Below are 22,423 nucleotides of genomic sequence, written 5' to 3'. Positions count from 1 at the left end.
TTCTGATGGAGGCCACATGTTCGTTAGTTATCTGCCGAGATGGAGATGAGGTGAGTTCATGGACCGATGCAGGTTTGAGTGCAGCCATCACTGCAACATATTGAATAGCCAGAGTGAAGGAGGTGTGTTTTACGCTGTGCCTTTGGAGATGATTGCAAGCTTAATCCATAGACAGGGTCCGTCTGAAGTTGAATGTCACATTAAAGAACGGTATTATATGTCAACTTAATATTTGTTTCATCAAAACTTTGCTATTAAGTGCTGCAGTGTTGTAATCACGTGTATTGATGATGCTAGGCTCTAATGCTGTGTGTGAACGGTAGATATTGCTCATCAATCCCAGACGAATTTTGCGATTTCGCGATCGCGGAAGATTTGCAGAAAATGTGATGTTTAACGCACAATTGCAGATAAATCGCTGAATGTGTCTTTTTTAATCAATAAATACACGAATCTTTATCATTTTAAAACTTTTCTATCGATTTGGCACTCGAATGATGCTCAAACATTTAATATCAGATTCAAAAATATAAAATATGAATCCCACAATAACACGAAAAATTAAATAAAACAATCTAACTTTTAAACGTTCTTGTGGTATGACTACATAAAGTTAACATGTTAAACCAACTCTGGAATGATTAATATGCGAGCGATTAAAATTTGGAAATAAATAAATGACCTGGTATTATTTTTTCAGGGGGAAAAGGTTATGTTTTTACAAAAAGAAAATTTGGTAAATTTACCGTAGAATGGTGGTAATTTTACCTCAGACTTTTGGAACTTTACCGCAGAATTCGTCTATGGCTGACTCAAACACATGGAATGTTTGGAAAGGTCTGTTGGGAGCATCACAAACTGAGTATTACCCTTAGGAAAACTTCAGATAATTTGGTTTGTAACGAATTTGAACGTGATATTATGTTAACTGTTATGGATGTTGATGCAAATTATTAGCCCTTCGCGTTCATTTTAACAATGCTATGAATTCACCGGATTCACACCAATGTGGAAGCCTTGTCCATCCTCGATAACCTCGGGCTGACTAAGATGGTGATAGCATTGTTGCTCATACCGTCAACCACCAGTTGTCAGGCGCTGACTCATCAATGTTGCATGTCGCCTATAAATAGCTTGAGTTATTTTCTGACAGTCGTGTAAAACAGTTGTCGATTCCCAAAATTGAAACAATACATTAACCCAGAAAACTGAAAAAGAACTTAGTGTGAAACCAACAAACAACCAACAAGTGGTATACAATCAGCAAATGTATTACAAAATTCTCAAGGTTTAAAAATCAATACAAATTACTGCACAGCAATTACAATGGCAGTACACAATAGAGTGGTGATACGATATTCAGTGACAATATATAATATGAATTCAACAATGTCCACTGCAAATAACCCTAAAAACTATACACTCATTTCAAGCCAACACATTTATATACACAATGAGACATAGATGAAGAAAATTGAAGCCGTACTTTGGGGGCAGCGTCTTCAGAAGCTCAAATTATCGTGATTTTCGATTCCGAGCCAAAATCTCTGCTCAGAAATTGTACCGCTAACTTACTGATTTTTTTCTTTATTTGATCGTGTACACACATACCACGCGCTAAAATACGTTGAATCGTTTGTTGGTTTGTGTGTTGGTTAACGCCGCACTAAGCAATATTCCAGCTATATGACGGCAGTATGTAAATATTCGTGTCTGGACCAGACAATCCAGTGATTGACATCATGATCCACACAATTGGGATACGATGACATGCATCAACCAAGTCAGCGTGCCTGACCACCCGACCCCGTTAGTCGCCTCTTACGACAAGCATAGTCGCCTTTTACGGCAAGCACTTGTCAGCCTTCCATCGTCATTCTTTCCGCGACATATAAACTTGATGGTATAATGAGTTTACGTACATTTATTCGTCTCAATAAGCCCTTCTACGTGCCCCGTCCGCCATTGACGACCTTGGCCTTTACATACCCGCACTGAAAAAAAGCAAGCGATCCGATTGGCTTAAAAAAGAAGATATTTTTTTCACCTACTTCATGGGCTAAATAAATGATACTCCTCTATTAACATTGTTCGGATGTATTGTATCATGTCAGTTGAACGTGGGAGGAAAGTACAGACAAATTCACGTCTGACACGTGCCCCATATTACTGAAAGCCACGAGCAGGTGTTCACCAGGAGAGAGAACAAAATCCATGCATGGTAATGACAAACTAAGAATACCAATCGGAACTAATCAGAGATTCGAACCCACGGCCAGCGGATCATGTTAATGGTAGGGGACGCAACTCCGTACAACGAACAGCAGTATTATAGTGCTGGGCCACCGATGTGCCCTGAAAGATTATAGCAACGCAATAAATAAACCATAACTTGACCCCCAACCCACCACATAACAAAGACATTAATTGTGGAGTGATGGCATTTAAGGTTGAAAAAATTGTAATGATCTTCAGGGTTATTTACCACGTAAAAATTTCGCCTCGGCATTTCCCTTAATGAATTGAAAAATTCATAACGAGAATATTTAACCTTTTCTTAATGTCACAATGTGGGTGGAAGTGGTACTTAGTCCATTAACGTTATTATTGGATTATTGGATTAAAGGGGTTTTAGTGTCTGTATTAATTTTATTAGTGTTTGTTGATTAAAATTCGTAAATCCTTGTTTGTTTGTTTGTTATTTAAACATTTGTCTGGACCAGACATTCCAGTAATTGACATCATGAGCATTGATCTACGCAATTGGGATACAATGATATTTGCTACAGACCTATTCTTACCCGGATCTTCACGGGTTCCTAAAACCTTGAGCAGACACGCCCCTTGGATGTTCTTAGCTCACCTGGCATAACAATTCAAACTGGTATTTCTGATTCAGCGGCTCATTTCGCTTTGTTAACGACCTAACAAAATCTCCAAACCTAAGAAAAGTAGGCTCGTTAAAACACCGGGAAAGGTGGTGATCGGTCGAAAGTAGATCGCTGCTCATGCTGTCAACCACTGGTTTACCTGGTCCAGACACAACGATATAGTCTGTCGTTGGCAGGGTCGGACAATTTTCTGTATGTGCAACCGGTTGGTGAAACACTGTGTATATGTGAACGATAATTATCTGAGTGAGTGAGTGAGTGAGTGAGTGAGTGAGTGAGTGAGTGAGTGAGGTTCTAAGCCACATTTAGCAATATTCCAGCCATATCACGGCGGGGGACACCAGAAATGGGCTCCGCACATTGTACCCATCTTAGGAATTGAACCCGGGCTTCGGCTTGGCGAACGAAACCTTTAACTACTCGGCTACCCCACCTCCCTTGACATACATTTATGTGTAGAAAATCACTCTGAGAAATTGTAAGAATATTAATTGTGTATGTATGAAACTGAATGATAATGTGTCATCGTGATAACGGATTTATAAGAGAACCATTTTATAGTTCATGAACTACAAACTATATTTAATCAGTTAATTTAAACACAAGTATATTTTTTACAGCCAATATCGATTGATATTGACTGGCGAGTAAATAAAACGGTTCAATTTTTCGTGTGGAACAGCAGTGTGTGTTCTGGGCGATCATTTACAAAACGTTGAAATGGCGGTCGGCTTGTTGCCGAACACACAAGCATTACGTCTACTTCATGTTTTTCGGGGGGCACGGGGGGCACGGGGGGCCCAGTCGTCTAAGGCGCTGCGATTCGCTGTGCAGAGTTGCGTCCCATGGGCACGCCAGAAACCTATGGTTCGCCCCGATTATGTTTGTAGGTTTGTCAGCACCATACCCGTGCTCGTGGGTTTCACCAAAGTGGTAAACGTCTAAGACCTGCATCACTTCGGGCTTTCCTCCCAAATTAAGCTGACAGGCCGTGATATAACTGTAATACTGTTAAAAGCGGCGTTAAATCCAACTCACTCACTCACTCACTCATGTTTTTCAGTGTCAAAGTGTTTTGTGACACAGAAATAGGTACTGACGATTACGTTAAAATGACATTTCACCTAAATTTCATTGGCTGTAGTGTTTCTTATATCGGGTGGACCTTTTACTGTTGTGATAACGGGATTCCGCAATACATTCCATTATCGCGAGTATTTGTTTCTCTTAAAGTTAAACCATTTAGCCAAAGCAATCTCCAGGACCGGTTATTTCGAACCTGTTTTGGGAAGTTTTGTAAAATTTAGAGATACAGTCTCCGTTCAACAAAGCACGCATATGTTAAATCTAATCCTGTTATGTCGAATCGGTTTTAGTAAATGTAGAGATCCACTTTCCAAACCGAATCTATCTTGCACTGTCAAAGTTTTGCATATCCGAAAGTGGAATCACTGTGCTAAATTCGACGTATATGTTAATTATTGTCAAGTTATTGTTGTTTCGAAGTTGTATGTATTTGTGAAACTTGATTCACTGACGGAACCTCGAAGTACATGTTCGTTTAAATCCTGTCATGTCGAAACTCACATTATATCGGACTTTTATTTATCTCGAAGTTAATACACGGACCCAACCTCGGCTTACAGGTACTGTAAATCATGAAATTACCGATAGCAAACCCTTGTTCACATCAATAAAGGGACGCAAAAACGGTAAAAACTTCGAGTTATCCGATCTTCGACACAACAGAAATGATGAATAAAGAAGGAATACACAGAGACCATGCTTTTACATAGAGACAGCTGTATGTTCGACACATCAAAGTTCGACACAACGGTGTTTTCCTGTATGCTGTCATTTCAGGTTCACTTTAAATGGTGGGAAACAATGACATACATAGTAAAATGAGTGAGTGAGTCGGGTTTAACGCCGCCTTTAACAGTATTCCAGTTATATCACGGCGAATCAGCTTAATGTGGGAGGAACGCCCGAAGTGATGCAGGTCTGAGAACATAGCAAAGCTCACAATAAACAATGTGATACGGCGCTAGATTTAGACAGTGTTGTGATTAATTATAAATCCCGTCTCTGTGGTTCCTGATATTCCAGACACAGAGACTAATCTACTGATATCAAGCATCAAAGTCTAACCCGTCTATATCACTGTGGACAGTAATATCAATAGTTAATTATTTGACCTCGTAGCATTTCAAAGTCTACACAGACTTTGTTTATAGAATTTTTAAAGAAATGTCTAAGATGATAAGTTCACGGCGGGCTCCCGGGGCTATGGTATGCTGTGGAGGATGATTTTACCCTGTAGTTTTACTGTTATGATCAGATGATGATGTAGTGATGAATATTGATCCTCTCATTTTAACTGAATATAATGTGAAGTTAATCCTACAGTATGGACCCCTAGGGTTGTAGCTCTAGGCTAGACAGAATGGTTGATAGGTAGACAGGTGGGACGACGAATTGGATGACCGGCAAGATAGGTAGACTGACAGATAGGTAGACAGAAAGGTAGGTTGACTGACAGATAGGTAGACAGAAAGATAGGTAGACTAAGACGAAGATAGACTGACACATACGTAGACAGAAAGATAGATAGACTGACATATACGTAGACAGAAAGATAGGTAGACAGAAATATGGTAGACGGATAGAAAGGTAGACGGATATATAGGTAGACTGACAGATAGGTAGGCGGACAGATAGATAGACGGGTAGATAGGTAGACTGAGACAACGATAGACAGACATATACGTAGAACGAAAGGTAGGTAGACTGACAGATAGGTAAACGGATAGATAGGTAGACTGACAGATAGGTAGACGGATAGATAGGTAGACTGAGACAACGATAGACTGACATATACGACGACAGAAAGGTAGGTAGACATGCAGATAGGTAGACGGATCAATCGGTAGACTCACAGATAGGTTGACGGATAGATAGGTAGACGGATAGATAGGTAGAATGACAGATAGGTAGACGGATAGATAGGTAGACTGAGACAACGATAGACTGACATATACGACGACAGAAAGGTAGGTAGACATGCAGATAGGTAGACGGATAAATAGGTAGACTGGCAGATAGGTAGACGGATAGATAGGCATACTGACAGATAGATAGACTGACAGTTAGGAAGACTGATATATAGATAGACGGATAGATATGTAGACTGACAGATAGGTAGACGGATACATAGGTAGACTGACCGATAGGTAGACGGGCAGGTAGGTAGAAGGGCAAATAGGTATACTGACAGATAGATCGAGTGGCAGATTGGTGGAAATATATAGCTAGGTATACTGACACATAGATAAACGGATAGATAGGTAGATTGACAGATAGATAGACGGATTGATAGTTCTATTAACAGATAGGTAGGTAGACAGACATGTAGGTAGACAGACAGGTGGGTACACAGACAAGTGGGTAGACAGACATGTGGGTAGACAGATATGTAGGTAGACAGACAGGTGGATAGACAGACAGGTGGGTAGACAGACAGGTGGGTACACAGACATGTAGGTAGACAGACAGGTGGATAGACAGACAGGTGGGTAGACAGACATGTAGGTAGACAGACAGATGGGTAGACAGACAGGTGGGTAGACAGACATGTAGGTACACAGACATGTAGGTACACAGACAGATGGGTAGACAGACAGGTGGGTAGACAGACAGGTGGGTACACAGACAGGTGGGTAGACAGACATGTAGGTACACAGACATGTAGGTACACAGACAGATGGGTAGACAGACATGTAGGTAGACAGACAGGTGGGTAGACAGACCGCTGGGTAGACAGACAGGTGGGTAGACAGACAGGTAGGTAGACAGACAGTTGGGTAGACAGAACGGTAGGTAGACAGACAGGTGGGTAGACTGAGAGTCAGTTACACTGATTGGTAAGTTGATATATTGTGTATTGCTTTACGAATATAAAGGTACACACATTGATAAGTTTGTTTGTTTGTTTGTTTTTTGTTCAACGCCGCACTCAGCAATATTCCAGCTATATGACGGCGGTCTGTCAAATAATCGAGTCTGGGCCAGACAATCCAGTGATTTACATCATGAGCATCGATCTACGTAATTGGGATATGATGACATGCATCAACCAAGTCAGCGAGCCTGACCACCCGATCCCGTTTGTCGCTTTTTACGACACCTTTTGCGGAAAGCGTGGGATGCTGAAGACCTGTTCTACCCCGGAGTCTTCACGGGGAACATAGATAAGAAGAGTAAGAGTTTCTCTTTAATTACGCGTCATGGGCGTTGTTTCATAGTGAGGAGAACACGTTTGATGGTACTGGTAAGTGATGTATGTTTATCAGCGCTTCGAACACTGTGTCAGTGACGTCACAGCGTGTCAGCGTAGGAAGAACGCGCGACATGACGTCATATAGGTGACTGAGTGAGTATGGTTTTACGCCGCTTTTAGCACAGGTCGGTAGACAGACAGGTAATTAGGCAGACAGGTAGACAAACAGGTCATTAGAAAGGCATGTTGACAGACAGTGATGTGGTTAGACCGACAGGTAGGTAGACAGACAGGTGGGTAGGCAGACAGGTAGACAGACAGAATATTCCGGCAATATCACGGCGGGTGGACACAAGAAATGGGCTTCACAAATTGTACCCATGGTCTTCGCCGTGACGAGCGAATACTTTAACCACTAGGATACCCCACCATCCAAGTGATAAGGGTAGACACATTATTACATCATAGATATAGACACACATGCATATAACTGACATTCAAAGTACTTTTATGAAACATCTCATATTATTTATGAACTTCCGTTCTGTTCCAACTGAACTATCGTACAAACTGGAATCTGCGTCAAGGGCTTGGTAAACAATATTTCACATTTCATAATACGCCATGAACCCGTCACCACGAACAGAGTGGCTCCCATTTGTTATTCTATCTTATGAGAACTGGTAATTGAGAGCAAAGTCAAGATACAGACAGCGTGGACGTATTTTGGACAATTACGTTGCACTACTGCGTCTGTCCTCCCTATCGACCGCTCTATACTAAACAGAGCCATTGCATTATACAAGCATGCTTCCGCATGTATATGCTGTTGTTGCTCATGGAGAACGTGACGTGACATACAGCGCGGCGAAAGTAGGCAAATGATTAAGGTTGGCAAAGCGATCGTGGTAACAGAATATTTGATCAGACCAAAGGCCATTACAGCGCAGAAAGAACTTTGGAAACAAATGATTTATTTACATCAGTTTAGCAACCAAGCGGACAATACATATTTTCAACCTTCAAATATAAGAAACCATGTTTGGATTCGAACCCGGACTTTCATGTAGGCTCTTCAGAGGCTGCTTGCAAACCTTTAGTAAAGGCGCCAATGATCACAAGGTCTTGATTCATGATGCTATCAAAGTGTCACGTCCAATCGAGATCTAACCTCACTTCCAAAAGAAAGTATACCAAAAAGATGTTTTGTCTAATTACTTTAACATAGAAATGAAAATGTTGTGAAATGTATCGCACAAATATTATCAAATCTATTCGATGAAATATAGCGTGAGGAAGTGAAAACAATGATGAAAATGTGCAATTTGCAAAGGTGAGTTTGCCCTCGCGTAAAACGTGCACGTTTGTAAAGCCGTTGGTATGACCTAGCTATGAGAGAGTCATATGCCAACGTTGCAAGAACATGTATTTAGGTTCCACGTGTTTGCATAATGAGGTTGATGCGACGTTTACGGCAGACATGTCTGACAACAGACGGGCCTAGGAATGGGAGACCCCGCGTCACCACGCCCTTTGAAAAAAGTCATATCCGTTACTTCTCAGAAACCACTTCATCCTCGCGTTAGCAACGGCATCGACGGCACTCGGACATCATGTCAATCGATAGAAAGTGTCATGGCGATTGAGGGAACATGGTATCCGAGCACGTTGGCCCTACAGTGGAACTGACGCCACGTCGATATGGGCCAGGCGGGTTCGACTTTAGCAGGTTCGACTTTAGCAGGTTCGACTTCAGCAGGTTGGACTTTGGGGACGAGTCCTATCCTCTGATGGGAGCAGGTTTTGCCTGTTTCGAGCTAATAGTCGGCAGAGTGTGTGCAGGGGTTAAGATGTCCAGGAAATTCCTCCAACTGAAGGCGGCTGTGCCATCGTTTGGAGACGATCTTGTAGACACTTGAAGACGAGGCTGGTGAGGCGAGGTGAAATTGGGTTGCGTCGCGTCCAAGATTATTGCACTTATGTAGCGACACATGCACGAGTATGTGTATGTGTGTTTGGCTGCTTGTACTAGTCCGGACTGATGCCGATTTATAGTGCTAGCTCACTGAAATACCATGCCGCAGTTTAACATGAATACCCCACTCAGACACAGTATACTGACTCTGAGCCGACCAGTCCTTGTTTTAGCCTCTCAATGCCGAGCGCCAGACAGGGTAACAACAAGTACCATCTTTTAACGTCTTTTTGTATGACGCGATCTTTCGCTCTCCGGGCGGACACTCTACCACGCTGGTTATCATTCAAGGCAACATTACTGCACAGGTGTATTCTTTTCAAGTTTCTCTACCCGTTCTTCTGCCATTTATCCAACAACAGCCACGCGGTATTGTCCTCCAGCATGATAACGCTTGGCCCCTAACTACAAGGATGACAGGGGGGTTCCTGAATAACATGAACCTCAATGCTTTTGCCATGGCCTGCATGTTCTCCTGACCAAGAACCCTATCGAAAATTTGTGAAATGATCTTTTCAGGCAAGTCAGGGCACGACCACTTCTGTCCGTCAACCGTCAAGATCTGGAGCATGTCTCATCCACACTCCGGCGCACTGGTGACTCAGCATAACACCACTGCCACAGCCTAATTTGCATATCACGTGACCGGACTTTTCTCTTGTTTGTAAACAAACGCGCTTTTTCAGAAATCCGTATAAAACGGACTAATGCAAGTATTTGGGGGCGCTTTACATATTGGTTTGCATAATTATATAGATATGCTAATACAACTGTGACAGTGAGTTGCATGACAAAAAATATTTCTACATCGAAATGACCATATCACTAATTCTCCATAGGACTACGATGACAGCGCGTGGAGCCGTACAACCAATGTAAACAAAGGATAACTACGCAAAAACAAGTAGATTTTCACGTATTAGGATGTTTTCTTAATAAACCGTAACCATTCTTTGACATTTGTTTATGAAAATGTGTAGACTTGTCAAACATGAAGCGGATGAAAAGCATATGCAATATCTTGAATGGACTGTGAAAGATGTGACGAATCGTCACATGGCGCTGGCCTGTGGCAGAGGTACTATACTGGCTGGCTGCCGGCCGCATGGAACTCTGGGTAGGAGAGTGTGTCTCATCGTGCCATGACAACGGATTCCCGCTAACGTCATCAGGCGTTTGACGTCATCGACGCTGCGACGTTTTGTAGCCTGCATTGCCGTACGAGGTGGACATTCTCTATATCAAACCATTTATTTATGACTTTGCAGTGACTTATAAGTCTGTTTCACATTTATTTGACAATGACAGTATGCGTGATCTCATTTTGACCCCATGTATTGTTGTGTCATGTTACTTTGTGTAAAGTTTCTGTTGTTATGGAGTGGAATTTCACGTGATGCCGAAACGCCACTCTAATTAAATATATGTTTTAACTTCCGATATACTTTCTCTTTGCTTCAATCGTTTCTCAAAGTCGTGGTGTTCTTCCTTTTGGTGGTCAGTTCATGTTAAGGGGGCGGTCGGGTAGCCCAGTGGTTAAAGCGTTCGCTCGTCACGCCGAAGACCCGGGTTCGATTCCCGACATGGGTACAATGTGTGAAGCCCATTTCTGGTGTCCCCCGCCGTGATATTGCTGGAATATTGCTAAAAGCGGCGTAAAACCATACTCACTCACTCACTCATGTTAAGCTGTGGGAGTAACGTAAGCCGTAGAAGTGTTGTTGCCTTGTGAACGGGGCTCACGCGTATTTCAATGTTATAAACAAATTCTATGAACAAGTGGCATATTTCGTGAGCTATTTCGAGTTATGGTCGATATGGTTTTAATGGGTTTTAACAGAAACATCTAGAACATTTCCATTCCTTGGCGAGTTCTGTCCCCGTTGCGATTTCATAATAGAACATCCGTCTAAAGGGTGCTATATCGCACAGCAAGTAATCATGATTGCAACCGTAAGTTAGTGAAAAAATATGTAATGTTAATATTGAAAAAAACCTAATTAAAGTAATGAGAATACAAATAGTCGGTTAAATGTCAAGTTCGTCTCAGATTAATGAATGTATCCCCCTTATGGCCTCTGCGTGTGGAGATGATATATTTTTCGAACAAATTGTTATTGGCAGTTTTCTATATTTTCAGGTTGCAGGATAAACTTTGATCTGTTTAATTTTTAACCATAATCCATAAAACATTGATACGGAGAAGATAATTTGTATTATTTCCAAGATATAAGAGGTGAGGTTAAATTGGGTTTTACGTCGCGTCCAAGATTATTGCACTTATATAGCGACGTGCATGTACGTGTGTGTGTTTGTGTGGCTGCTTGTACTAGTCCGGACTGATGCCGATTTATAGTGCTAGCTCAATGAGATACCATGCCGCAGTTTAACATGAATACCCCACTCAGACACAGTAAAGTGACTCCGCAGTTTAACATGAATACCCCCCTCAGACACAGCGCCAGGCAGGGTAACAACAAGTACCATCTTTTAACGTCTTTTTGTATCCCGGACCTTCCCCTCTCCGGGCGGACGCTCTACCACTGGACCACGGAAGCGGTCCAGATATAAGAGAGATTTACACCCGATACTGAACCTCATATAGCTGCATGTGTGTCTCCCGTCTCGGCATGACAACAATGTTCGTGGGGTAGCCTAGCGGTTAAAGCTTTCGCTCGCAACATCGAAGGTCCGGGTTCGATCCAAACATTGGTACAGTGTGTGATGCCTATTTAAGGTGTCCTCCGCCGTGATTGAAGAAATATTAAGTGGCATAAAACAAAACTCACTCTCATTTCCTTTACCATGTAGATATAGCATCGTGTAGAAATTATTTATGATGACCATTTTGCGGCACAAAAAAAGATTAACCAGATTGGGATATTGTGACGTGTATATTATGAAGAGCTCTACCAATATTTTCAATGATCAAAACTCAAATTTCAGGCAGTCATTTTATCAAATTATGCAAAGTTCTTGTTTTTGTAAGGGGCGGTCGGGTAGCCCAGTGGTTAAAGCGTTCGCTCGTCACGCCGAAGACCCGGGTTCGATTCCCGACATGGGGACAATGTGTAAAGCCCATTTCTGGTGTCCCCCGCTGTGATATTGCTGGAATATTGCTAAAAGCGGCGTAAAACCTGACTCACTCCCTCACTCTTTTATGTTTAACAAACGTGGTTTCTTGTAGGCTTAAGCTTGATACCTACATGTATGTTTTCTTGGTTGGTTCGGTTGTGACTGAGTGAGAGTTAATGCCGCATTAATGAGCGAGTAAGTGTGTGTGTGAAACAAGGACATCCATGGGTGGCAGAACTCGTCCACAGCATCGGGGTAGGACCACACACTAACGCAACCAGACACGCAAAACGGTGACGTCTATCCTGATCGCCAAGCCAGTAACTATTTATACTCTCCGGCCATTGTGAACATCTGGTCTACGCTAGTGGAAGTTGAACCATTGTGTCAAATTCGTAGAGACCTGAGAACATGTTCAACTTATCCGATTGTTCTCAACGATATTCAAAACACCAACAGGACATGGCGTACGTGATCTACAGTAGACGGCAGTATGGAGCTGTTCTTGTAATACATTCAATGTGAATGCCCGTCAGTTTTATACTAACTTCGACACAAACGCAAGTTCGACACATCCGATTCAACTTGTAAGAACCCAAATGAAGATTATAATTATTGAATAAAATCGCTTCAACAATCATTTCAACACAACCGCTAATTCGACACATCCGAGTTCGACACAGTGGTTTACTGCACATTGGAGACATCTTGGTCCTGGGAAATGTCGAAGTAGCACCATTTCACACCTGACAATGTCACGGGCTATTTTCAGAAAACATCAATTCGAGACCTGTCATGTTAACATAATCATGATTGTCAGTGTTATAACAATCAGGATGAAACGTTTTTGGGGCTTTGTTGCCAAAAAATTACAACTCCTATAAAAAAAACTCCCCTTCACAGACTTATCATGGGATGAATTAGTGTCAGCACCATCAACATTCATTCCAAACAAAAGATGTATGTTCAAAGCACTAGACATGTTATTACCGTCGGACACACCTCATCACTAGACCCGTGAAGATTCCGGGGTAGAATAGGTCTTCAGCAACCCATGTTTGCCGTAAAAGGCGACTATGCTTGTTGTAAAAGGCGACTAACGGGATCGGGTGGTCAGGCTGGCTGACTTGGTTGATGCATGTCATCGATGCCAATTGTGTGGATCGATGCTCATGATATTAATCACTGGGTTGTCTGGTCCAGACTCGATTATTTACAGACCGCCGTCATATAGCTGGAATATTGCTGAGTGCGGCGTTAAACAACAAACAACAAACAACCTGATCACTAAACAGCAGTCCCAGCTCAGTAGGTATGCGTATGGGACATTTCGCTTCTGGCGGACGCTTTTTAATTTAGATTCCACACCTGTGAATTATGTCTCGGAAAAGCGGAATAACTCTGCCTCACTCCATCCCACATGTATTAAAGTGAGCGTTCATCCAACGGTTACAGTCGCTTGTCACTCGGATCCTATTGGCTTGTTGTTGTTGCATTAAGTGTTTAAAAGGTCGCCCTCTGCCTGGGCAATTTCGGCTGACCTGTCCCTCTTTGGGACTCCTGTGTGTGAGAAGGGTACACATATCTATTGTGAGTTCGGTGTTCACATAATTTCTGTTTTTGCATTGATATGATTTCTATTTTCTTATATTGATATGATTTCATTTTTATCCTTGGCTGCTCTGTTTATATACGTTCGAGTAGCTGTCCATCTCTCAGAAATAGAGTTAGTTTGGCCTTCGCTATTGCATCTCTTGGCTTTAGGAGATCTATGACAGATAGCGGATCTAACTGCAATTCTTGTTTTAACCTAGCCCGGGCTGGGGCATGGTCTTGACATTCTAGTAACACGTGGTCAATGGTTTCAGCCTGATTGCAAGATGAACAAACCTTGTCATAGTGCTTTTTGTGACCAAGTCTGAGGCGTGAGATAGCAATTTCAATTTTCCTTTCATTTGAGTATGAGTTTGGCTTTTGTTGGACCTTGGGTTGAATTTTGTATAGCCATCTGCCACGGACTAGGCTGTATATCCGCTTTGTCTAGAGCTAGCTTCGCCAGTGAGTCTGCTATTGGCTTAATACACTTTCTACATTTATACCACAGGCAGCACAGGCGTAGTGATACATGGTTACACTTGTAGCCCGTGTACTGCAATATAGCGCCGCATTAAGTTCCTGCAAAGTGAGGATTAACTTCGAAAGAGGCTATTAAATGCAACTCATTTGCAGAAGAAAAAAAACAGAACCACTTTCAACATTTACACCGGATCCAGCCTGATGTTGTATGGCGTCACATGACAGTCACGTGTGTAGAACTATATCCAATATGGAGTCCTCTCAGTACTGACCGAGAAGAGCAACATACGTTCGAGTCGAACCGACTGCTGGGTTACTTGATTACACAGTCTTTTGTACGAATCCCCGCTGAAAAACATTCTTAAAAACTTTAGCGAAATGATCTTAGAGTTAAATTGAACCATTCGTCACCACTCGCCCCTTTCCGTAACCTGCAAGAAGACTCGTCCCCCTATCGATGAATGTTAGGTGCGAAAATACGACAAACCAATCAGAATGCGCGTATGACTTCACGTTCTTCGTCAAAGAATCCATCAGAAATAATTTTTGATTTTACATATATCTTGCATCTAAAAATATACCCAAGATACAGTTAAATGTGTTCAATCATACTGAGTGTATAATTCCGTATGTCCCGATGTGCTTTAAATTGCATCTGAAATATATATAATATATGGGGAAACATATGTGAAGCATTACTAACGAGTTGACAATTGTTTTAGGTATGCCCGTTTGCGCTAAGGCGGAACCTGGTGGCAAGAATGGCCATGAGAGGGGCACGAGTCGCTATTCGGCTTGTCGCGGAATAACACGAATTGGTCAAGAATGAAATTGAACGAGTTACAACAGAAAATGAAAAAAAAAAGAACCCAGCTCCACGTCCCCATGACTGATATGTAATTATATCGCTGCCTCAGTTCAGTAAAAAAAACAATACCGATGACTTCCGATAAATTTAGGTTCCGATTATTACACGCAGTGAACTGTGAGCAATCTTTAGTCGGTTACAACAGACACCACCAATCCATAACACATCTGACCTTGCTTTTTTATTTCCTTGTCGTATAATCATTGTACAATCAGAGAATCTTTATCCATTAGTACGACCTACTGGAGCACACACACAGCGCTCGTACTTTGAAACAGTGGATTAGCCAGCCGGGTAATCGGGCGTTAATGTTTCACATACATCATTGAGTCCGTTTTATTAACCATTGATTTTGTGATATAACTTCCGTCTGCTTCTTTATTAGGGACTAATTGTTAGCCCTCTTCACAAGAAACCCGTGAACGCTAGTGCACATGCGATTCTGTCTGTTAAACCAATGCCTCGCTGCTTAACAGTCTCAAGCTATAAACGCGATTATCTCCCTTGAAAACGTTCAAACGTCTTGTATTGAGGTCACGTAGGGGTCATGAACTCAAAAACTAAGTAAAAACCTCGATGGTGTGAATGATTCTTGGAATAAGTATTCAAACATAAAAACTCATATTCATAATATCATGTTGACTTAATTTACTATTTCAAAACTATCACACAAATTTGTATCACAGTGATAATGCATTCAGGTATATTTCACAGCTGGTTTGTTTATTATTGTATGTTAAGATATGATATTATTATGCTCATGATTTTCACAAGTCTCGCATTTGTGTTGCCGTAACAAGTGTCATATTTTGTAAGAAGTATCTTCTGAAAATAGTAATATAACACTGATAGAATAAATAGTTTCCATGTTTTTAATCCAGAGAACACATTGCAAAATTCCACTCCTCAACTCTGTGCCTGTTTGCAGTTCAGAGCTTGTACCTCGGGTCACGTGGACCTATCCTAGGTAACGTCATAAAGCCTCGCTTTCGTCTCGCTTATAAAAGTTACTGACATTACTAAGTCCTCTCTTATAGAAACCACTCACGTCGTCACGTGATCTTTTGTCAGCCACATTTTCAAGTTCGTTGTCTTCTCTGACGTCCGTGTCCCGTTTGTAGAATCCGCTTAGATCTTCATTTGACCTCTTGTAGAAGCGGCTGAGGCCATTTGCCATCCTCTTGTAGAAGGAGCTTAGCTCTGCTGGACTCCGCTTGTAGAATCCGCTGACGTCATTAAGGCCACGTTTGTAGAAACCAGATAATTCGTCACGTGCTCTCTTGTAAAAGCTGCTGAGGTTGCTGTCGTCTCCGCTGCGCTTGTAGAAGCCCATTAAATCATTTCGTGCGCGTTTGTAAAAACTGCTGAGATTATCCCCATTTCTTTTGTAGAAGCTGCTCAGGTTGTTGTCGTCGCCCCGTTTGTAGAAGCTGTTCACATCGCTTAGTCCGCGCTTGTAGAAACTGCTTACTCCATCGTTAACGCTTCGCTTGTAGAAGCTGCTTAGGCCATTACTGAGTCCCCGTTTATAGAATCCACTCACGTCGTCGCGTGCTCTCTTGTAGAAATTGCTTAGTCCGTCTCCGCGAGAACGCTTGTAGAAAGAGCTGCTGTCCTGAAAGCCACGCTTATAGAAGCTGCTGAGATCGTCTCCGGGGGCACGTTTATAGAAACTGCTCAGGTCATCTCCAGCAGACCGCTTATAGAAGCTGCTAAGGTCACCTCCTGCTGCGCGTTTGTAGAAACTGCTGAGATCATTTTCAGGAGACCGCTTATAGAAGCCACTGACATCATCCCTACCACGCTTGTAAAAACTGCTCATTCCATTATCATGTGCACGCTTATAGAAACTGCTGAGGTCACCTCCTTGAGCACGCTTATAGAAACTGCTTACGTCGGCACCAGGAGCACGCTTATAGAAACTGCTGACGTCACCTCCAGGAGCACGCTTATAGAAACTGCTGAGGTCACCTCCTGGAGAACGCTTATAGAAACTGCTTACGTCGGCACCAGGAGCACGCTTATAGAAACTGCTGACGTCACCTCCAGGAGCACGCTTATAGAAACTGCTGAGGTCACCTCCTGGAGAACGCTTATAGAAACTGCTTACGTCGGCACCAGGAGCACGCTTATAGAAACTGCTGAGGTCACTTCCAGGAGCACGCTTATAGAAACTGCTGAGGTCACCTCCAGGGGCACGCTTATAGAAACTGCTGAGGTCACCTCCTGGAGCACGCTTATAGAAACTGCTGACGTCACCTCCAGGGGCACGCTTATAGAAACTGCTGACGTCACCTCCAGGGGCACGCTTATAGAAACTGCTGACGTCACCTCCAGGAGCACGCTTATAGAAACTGCTGAGGTCACTCCCGGGGGCACGCTTGTAAAAGCTGCTCAAGTCACCATTGACACCTCTTTTGTAGAAACTACTCATTCCTTCATTTACTCCCCGCTTGTAGAAGCTGCTTTGCCCATCACCTCGTGCTCGCTTATAGAAACTGCTTACGTGGTCTAAATCCCTTTTGTAGAAATTGCTCACGTGTCGCATGGGGGCTCGTTTGTAAAAGCTGCTCAGTCCGTTTTCTCTGGCTCGCTTGTAGAAACTGCTCAGTCCACGGTCCCGCTTGTAGAAGCTACTCATGCCGTTGTTGATTCCACGCTTATAGAAGCTGCTCACGCCGTTGTCGATTCCGCGCTTATAGAAACTGCTCATGCCGCTGTGGATGGCTCGCTTATAGAAGCTGCTTAGTCCATGATCAAGTCCTCTCTTGTAGTCTCTCATTTCAGCCACGTCATGCTCGCCTTCTGGCATCGGGACATCATCTGCCACACAGAGAAGGACACATATACTATTGGTATAATGATGCTCTGCTTAAGCTGAAAACAGGACATATCTGAGTATCGCAAGAAGACATATTGTCCCTTTCGTGAGATTCCGAGATAGAATGAGCGAGTTATTCAAAGCAGTCGCCGCATTATCGCATACTTACTAATCCTAAGTCGTAGTGACGACACTATCGCAGTACTATCACACTATCGCAGTACGCAGTACTATCACGACACTACCGCATTACTTTCACAGCTATCGCAGTACTATCACGACAACTATCGCAGTACTATCACACTATCGCAGTACTATAACGGCGTTATCGTTGCACTAACACCTCTCTACCGGTCCGGGGTAGAATAGGTGTTCAGCAAACCATGCTTGCCGTAAAAGGCGACTATGCTTGTCGTAAAAGGCGACTAACAGGATCGGGTGGTCAGGCTGGCTGACTTGGTTGATGCATGTCATCGTATGCAAATTGCGTGGATCGATGCTCATGATGTCAATCACTGGATTGTCTGGTCCAGACTCGATCATTTATAGACCGCCGTCATATAGCTGGAATATTGCTGAGTGAGGCGTTAAACAACAAATAAACAAACAATATAAACAGTATATGGGAACTTTCGTTTGAGAAAGACTGTACATATGTGTTATTTATGGACTTCATCTAGTATTATCCTGCGTTACACGTTGATGAAGCTGGTTCTTGTGACACTGCATACTAATAACAACACACGTATCTCCCTCACAGATGACCTTTACCGTCGACATCTACAACTTCGCATATGGCCCCGTCGGGAGACAGCGACTGTGTCAAGCCCCACGGTTATACAATAACGTCTCAAACACATTACGTCTCTATTGCATCTCATGTCCAGAAAACCCGGATATTTGTGACATTATTGGTTTGCCTGGGTCACAAAATCGTGTGATTTGATGTCCATCAACGTGATGCAAAGAGGCCACGAAAGTAGTGAGTGAGTGAGTGAGTTGAGTTTACCGCCGCTTTAACAGTATTCCAGTTACATCACGGCGTGTCAATTTAATGTGGGAGGAAAGCCCGAAGTGATGCAGGTATCAAACGTTCATCACTTTGATGAAACCGACGAGCACGTATGGTGCTGACAAAACTAGAAACATAATCGGGGCGAACCAGGATTCGAACCCAGTATCACAGGTTTCTGGCGTGCCCAAGGGACGCAACTCTGCACAGCGACATACGACGTCTTAAACGACTATTCCCCATCCCACCCAATCCCGTCTTGTACTTGATGTAAATGTACAAAAATACGCTGTCACTGTGACTGATTTACTGAGGTAGTTCTTTACAGACCTTTCTCATCCAAGATGGGTTTGGGGAAGGATATATTTACACGAGAAACGTGATATTTCATGAGACACATAGAATATCCTATTTATTACTTTTTGTGTTGTTGTCTACTGGAAAATTAAATTATATCATTACAAATGTAAAACCTTGAAACGTAAATTCTCCCTACCTAATACACAGGGACGGGTCGTGTTTGCAAAATCATTAAAGATATAAACAAAAGTAACAAAAAATATTTAGGGCCGCGAAAATTCTGCATCATACGTGTAGACATGATTATATTCAAAATCAACTTTAACCAAAAATATTTTTGAAAAACTTCGAGACCGCTGTTGGAAGCGAAAGAATACGCGCTGGTCAAGTAACAAAAAATGGCGCTTTGCGAAACGAACGGTCTCGATTGACGAGTTAAATGAGAAATGTATAGTTTATAACGGAACATTTTCAAGAGAATAACAAACGTCATGAAGCGATAATGACTCCATAAATTACCATCTGTCCTTATTTTGCCTTGTCAATGTGGAGCTAACATAAAAAGGAAGTTAAAAGTTTGTTAACGGGCTAGACACTTACGATAAAGGGAGACAATTTGAGGGGAGGTCACTCCTGCATGACAATTGTTCCGTCAAAGTGTTATGTTCACAGCAGTGAAATATCAAGTGTTATCTTCACTGTAATGAAAATATCACTTATCTCAACTTCGGAAAACTCAGTCTTTCACCCTTAAGTATATAATAAAAGAATCTAGCTCTCTGACTGGCCAGGTGCTATCTTGTATAGACACCCATACGGGTCGGATGGCAAGTGTGTACGGATGTCATAACGTCATAATTGTTCAATGTGACGTCACTTGCTTGTCACGTCATAGTTTACCCTATTCGCACCACGAGTCACCACACTAATAATCTAATTGTCACGAAAAATTTCACTGAAAACTGTCTTAACTAGTGAAACTTGTAATGAAAAAATCTGTAACATGTGTCTTAGCGGGGTGTACGGGATTTTCCGAGGTGAACGTTTGGTTTCATGGTGTACAGGAATGTTCTGGTTATAAAATCCCGCACACCTCGTTCTTGACACACGCAAATCGTTGCTTTGGGGCCATAAACATATGTGGGTTTGATCACTTACTATCGCACATCCGGGAATGCACGCCGACCTTGCCCTTGTCAACTCCGAAGTTTTCATAGTCGACCAACACGTAAGCCTCGCCTTGCAGAATACCAGAAATACATCGGCACTGGACCTGAAGACGAGAAGAACCATTAATAAAGGCGTCCGCAGGTGCTAGGTTGAAAAGAAAACCATTATTCAGGTAATGACATTCATAAGATTTTGATCTATGAATTTTTAGGTGTTTTTTAACAATCTGTATTGATTTGCCGTAATTGAATTTGGTCAGAATACACTAAATGGGATTCTCTAATTTTGTCACATTAATTTCTCATAACAAAACATTTTGAACGGTGGTTTTATTAAGGTAAAACATACACAAAACGTCTCAAAACATTATGAAATATGAACGTGAAATTGAAGATAATTTATGTCTAAAGGTTTTTACAGGTTAAACCTTTAAGGTAACGATCAGCTGAGCACAAGTTAAAAGAAACCGCCAGGTATCTAATGAAGACCTTCAACACTGGTGTAGACGACTACAGACAACAATCTCGGACAACGCTGGGTGTCGTGTATGTTAAGATTATCTCTGGCTAATTTTCCATCTTCTTGCGTATCTTTCCTTGCCCATCTTCCCGCACTCGACCACTGAGTGAGGTCACTAGAAGATGCGGCGTGAGTCAAGGTGAGGGGGTGAGTATTGTTTTACGCCGCTTTTAGTAATATTCCAGCAATATCACGGCGGGGGACACCAGAAATGGGCTTCACACATTGTACCCATGTCGGGAATCGAACCCGGGTCTTCGGCGTGACGAGCGAACGCTTAAACCACTAGGCTACCCGACCGCCCGAATCAAGGTGAAGGAGGATACCCTATGATACCAAGATAAGTGGCAAAAGCCCAACTTACTCACTCACGCACGCACGCAAGCATGCACGCACGCACTCACTCACTCACTCACTCACTCACTCACTCTGAAACCCGTTACCATCAGGCAAACATAATTAGCACGAGTGTTTGGAATACATCTGCACTTTCTCTCATTATCCTCGTCTTTGTCTACATCCTCAAGAGCAACGGTGTTCATTACGAGAGACCTAATTATAATTCCTGTTGACATCACGCCTTAATGCTCCTTACACTGCTAAGATTGATAAATCACCATCGAAGTTACCGTCCCGCACGCGCTGACCTGGAGCATTGACAGTGAGAGTAATACCTGCGTAATGATATCCCAACCAGAGCACTACCGATAACATGTTCAAATCCGTGCGCCAGGACTATTTTCTAACACCTTTCAAATTGCCCTTTCCGTGATTATGTTCAAAATCAACATACTGTTTGAAGGAAATTTCTTCGGAAAATACAAAAAAAAATATATTTAGATAAAAAAATAAACATTTCCATAAATGTAAAGCGCCTGATTTTGGCTCGGTGTCCTACACGTCAACATTGGATCCATTCGTTACCAACTCGTGTTATTCCGGGACAAGCCTTCGTGCAGGTTACGGAAAGGGGCGAGTGGTGACGAATGCTTTGGATCTTAAGAAAGATGTCTGCCAAGTCCTTAGAGATATGGCAAGCCATTTGAAATGTCCAGACATATATATAGCTTTCATGTTTTCATCACACATTGTTTTTTCCCCAGTAAATGAATAGCTTAACCAAGAAGTCTAACACGCTATTTGTACATTTATGAATGACAGGTATAAGTAATCCGTTTATCCCAACCCAGCCTCCTAAATGTTTCATTACCGAAGGCATTAATTGATACCGCTGATGTTATACTGTCATTGGGGAGGTTTTCAAACGTCACGCGTCTTTAAGTGTTGGCGATGTGATGCGGATAAATAGTTGGTAAGGATTAGATAAGGTCTCAATTTTCAATTGAAAAAAACAAACAAATCATAATTTTGTTCAGGCATCGACGTGGACCCCTTATGTTCACTGTCCAGGGATTATTTGTTGAAGCTGCGGACCCA

At 42.4% G+C, this 22,423-nt stretch overlaps 1 protein-coding gene across 3 annotated transcripts in view; it reads right to left on the bottom strand.

Moving 5' to 3' along the window:
- Positions 1-15,373: 15,373 nt before the first annotated feature.
- LOC139448042 (uncharacterized) overlaps positions 15,374-22,423 on the bottom strand; it is a 120,949-nt gene continuing 113,899 nt past the window's right edge. Inside the window, exons 4-6 of one of the 3 annotated variants that reach the window (XM_071229544.1) lie at positions 20,456-20,570; positions 17,067-17,987; positions 15,374-17,030 (exon numbers count right to left, since the gene is read on the bottom strand). In XM_071229544.1, coding sequence (XP_071085645.1) covers positions 16,138-17,030; positions 17,067-17,987; positions 20,456-20,570 — 1,929 coding nt within the window. In that variant the 3' untranslated portion in view covers positions 15,374-16,137. Of the gene's footprint in view, positions 17,988-20,455; positions 20,571-22,423 lie in introns of all 3 variants that reach the window. The other 2 variants (XM_071229545.1, XM_071229543.1) reach the window with 2 other exon arrangements.

Source organism: Haliotis cracherodii, unplaced genomic scaffold, assembly GCF_022045235.1.
Source record: "Haliotis cracherodii isolate W230 unplaced genomic scaffold, xgHalCrac1.p SCAF_7, whole genome shotgun sequence".
NCBI classification, from domain to species: Eukaryota; Metazoa; Mollusca; class Gastropoda; order Lepetellida; family Haliotidae; genus Haliotis; species Haliotis cracherodii.
The sequence above is the reverse complement of the archived record's forward strand: the minus strand, read 5'-3'. Positions and strand labels throughout refer to the sequence as shown.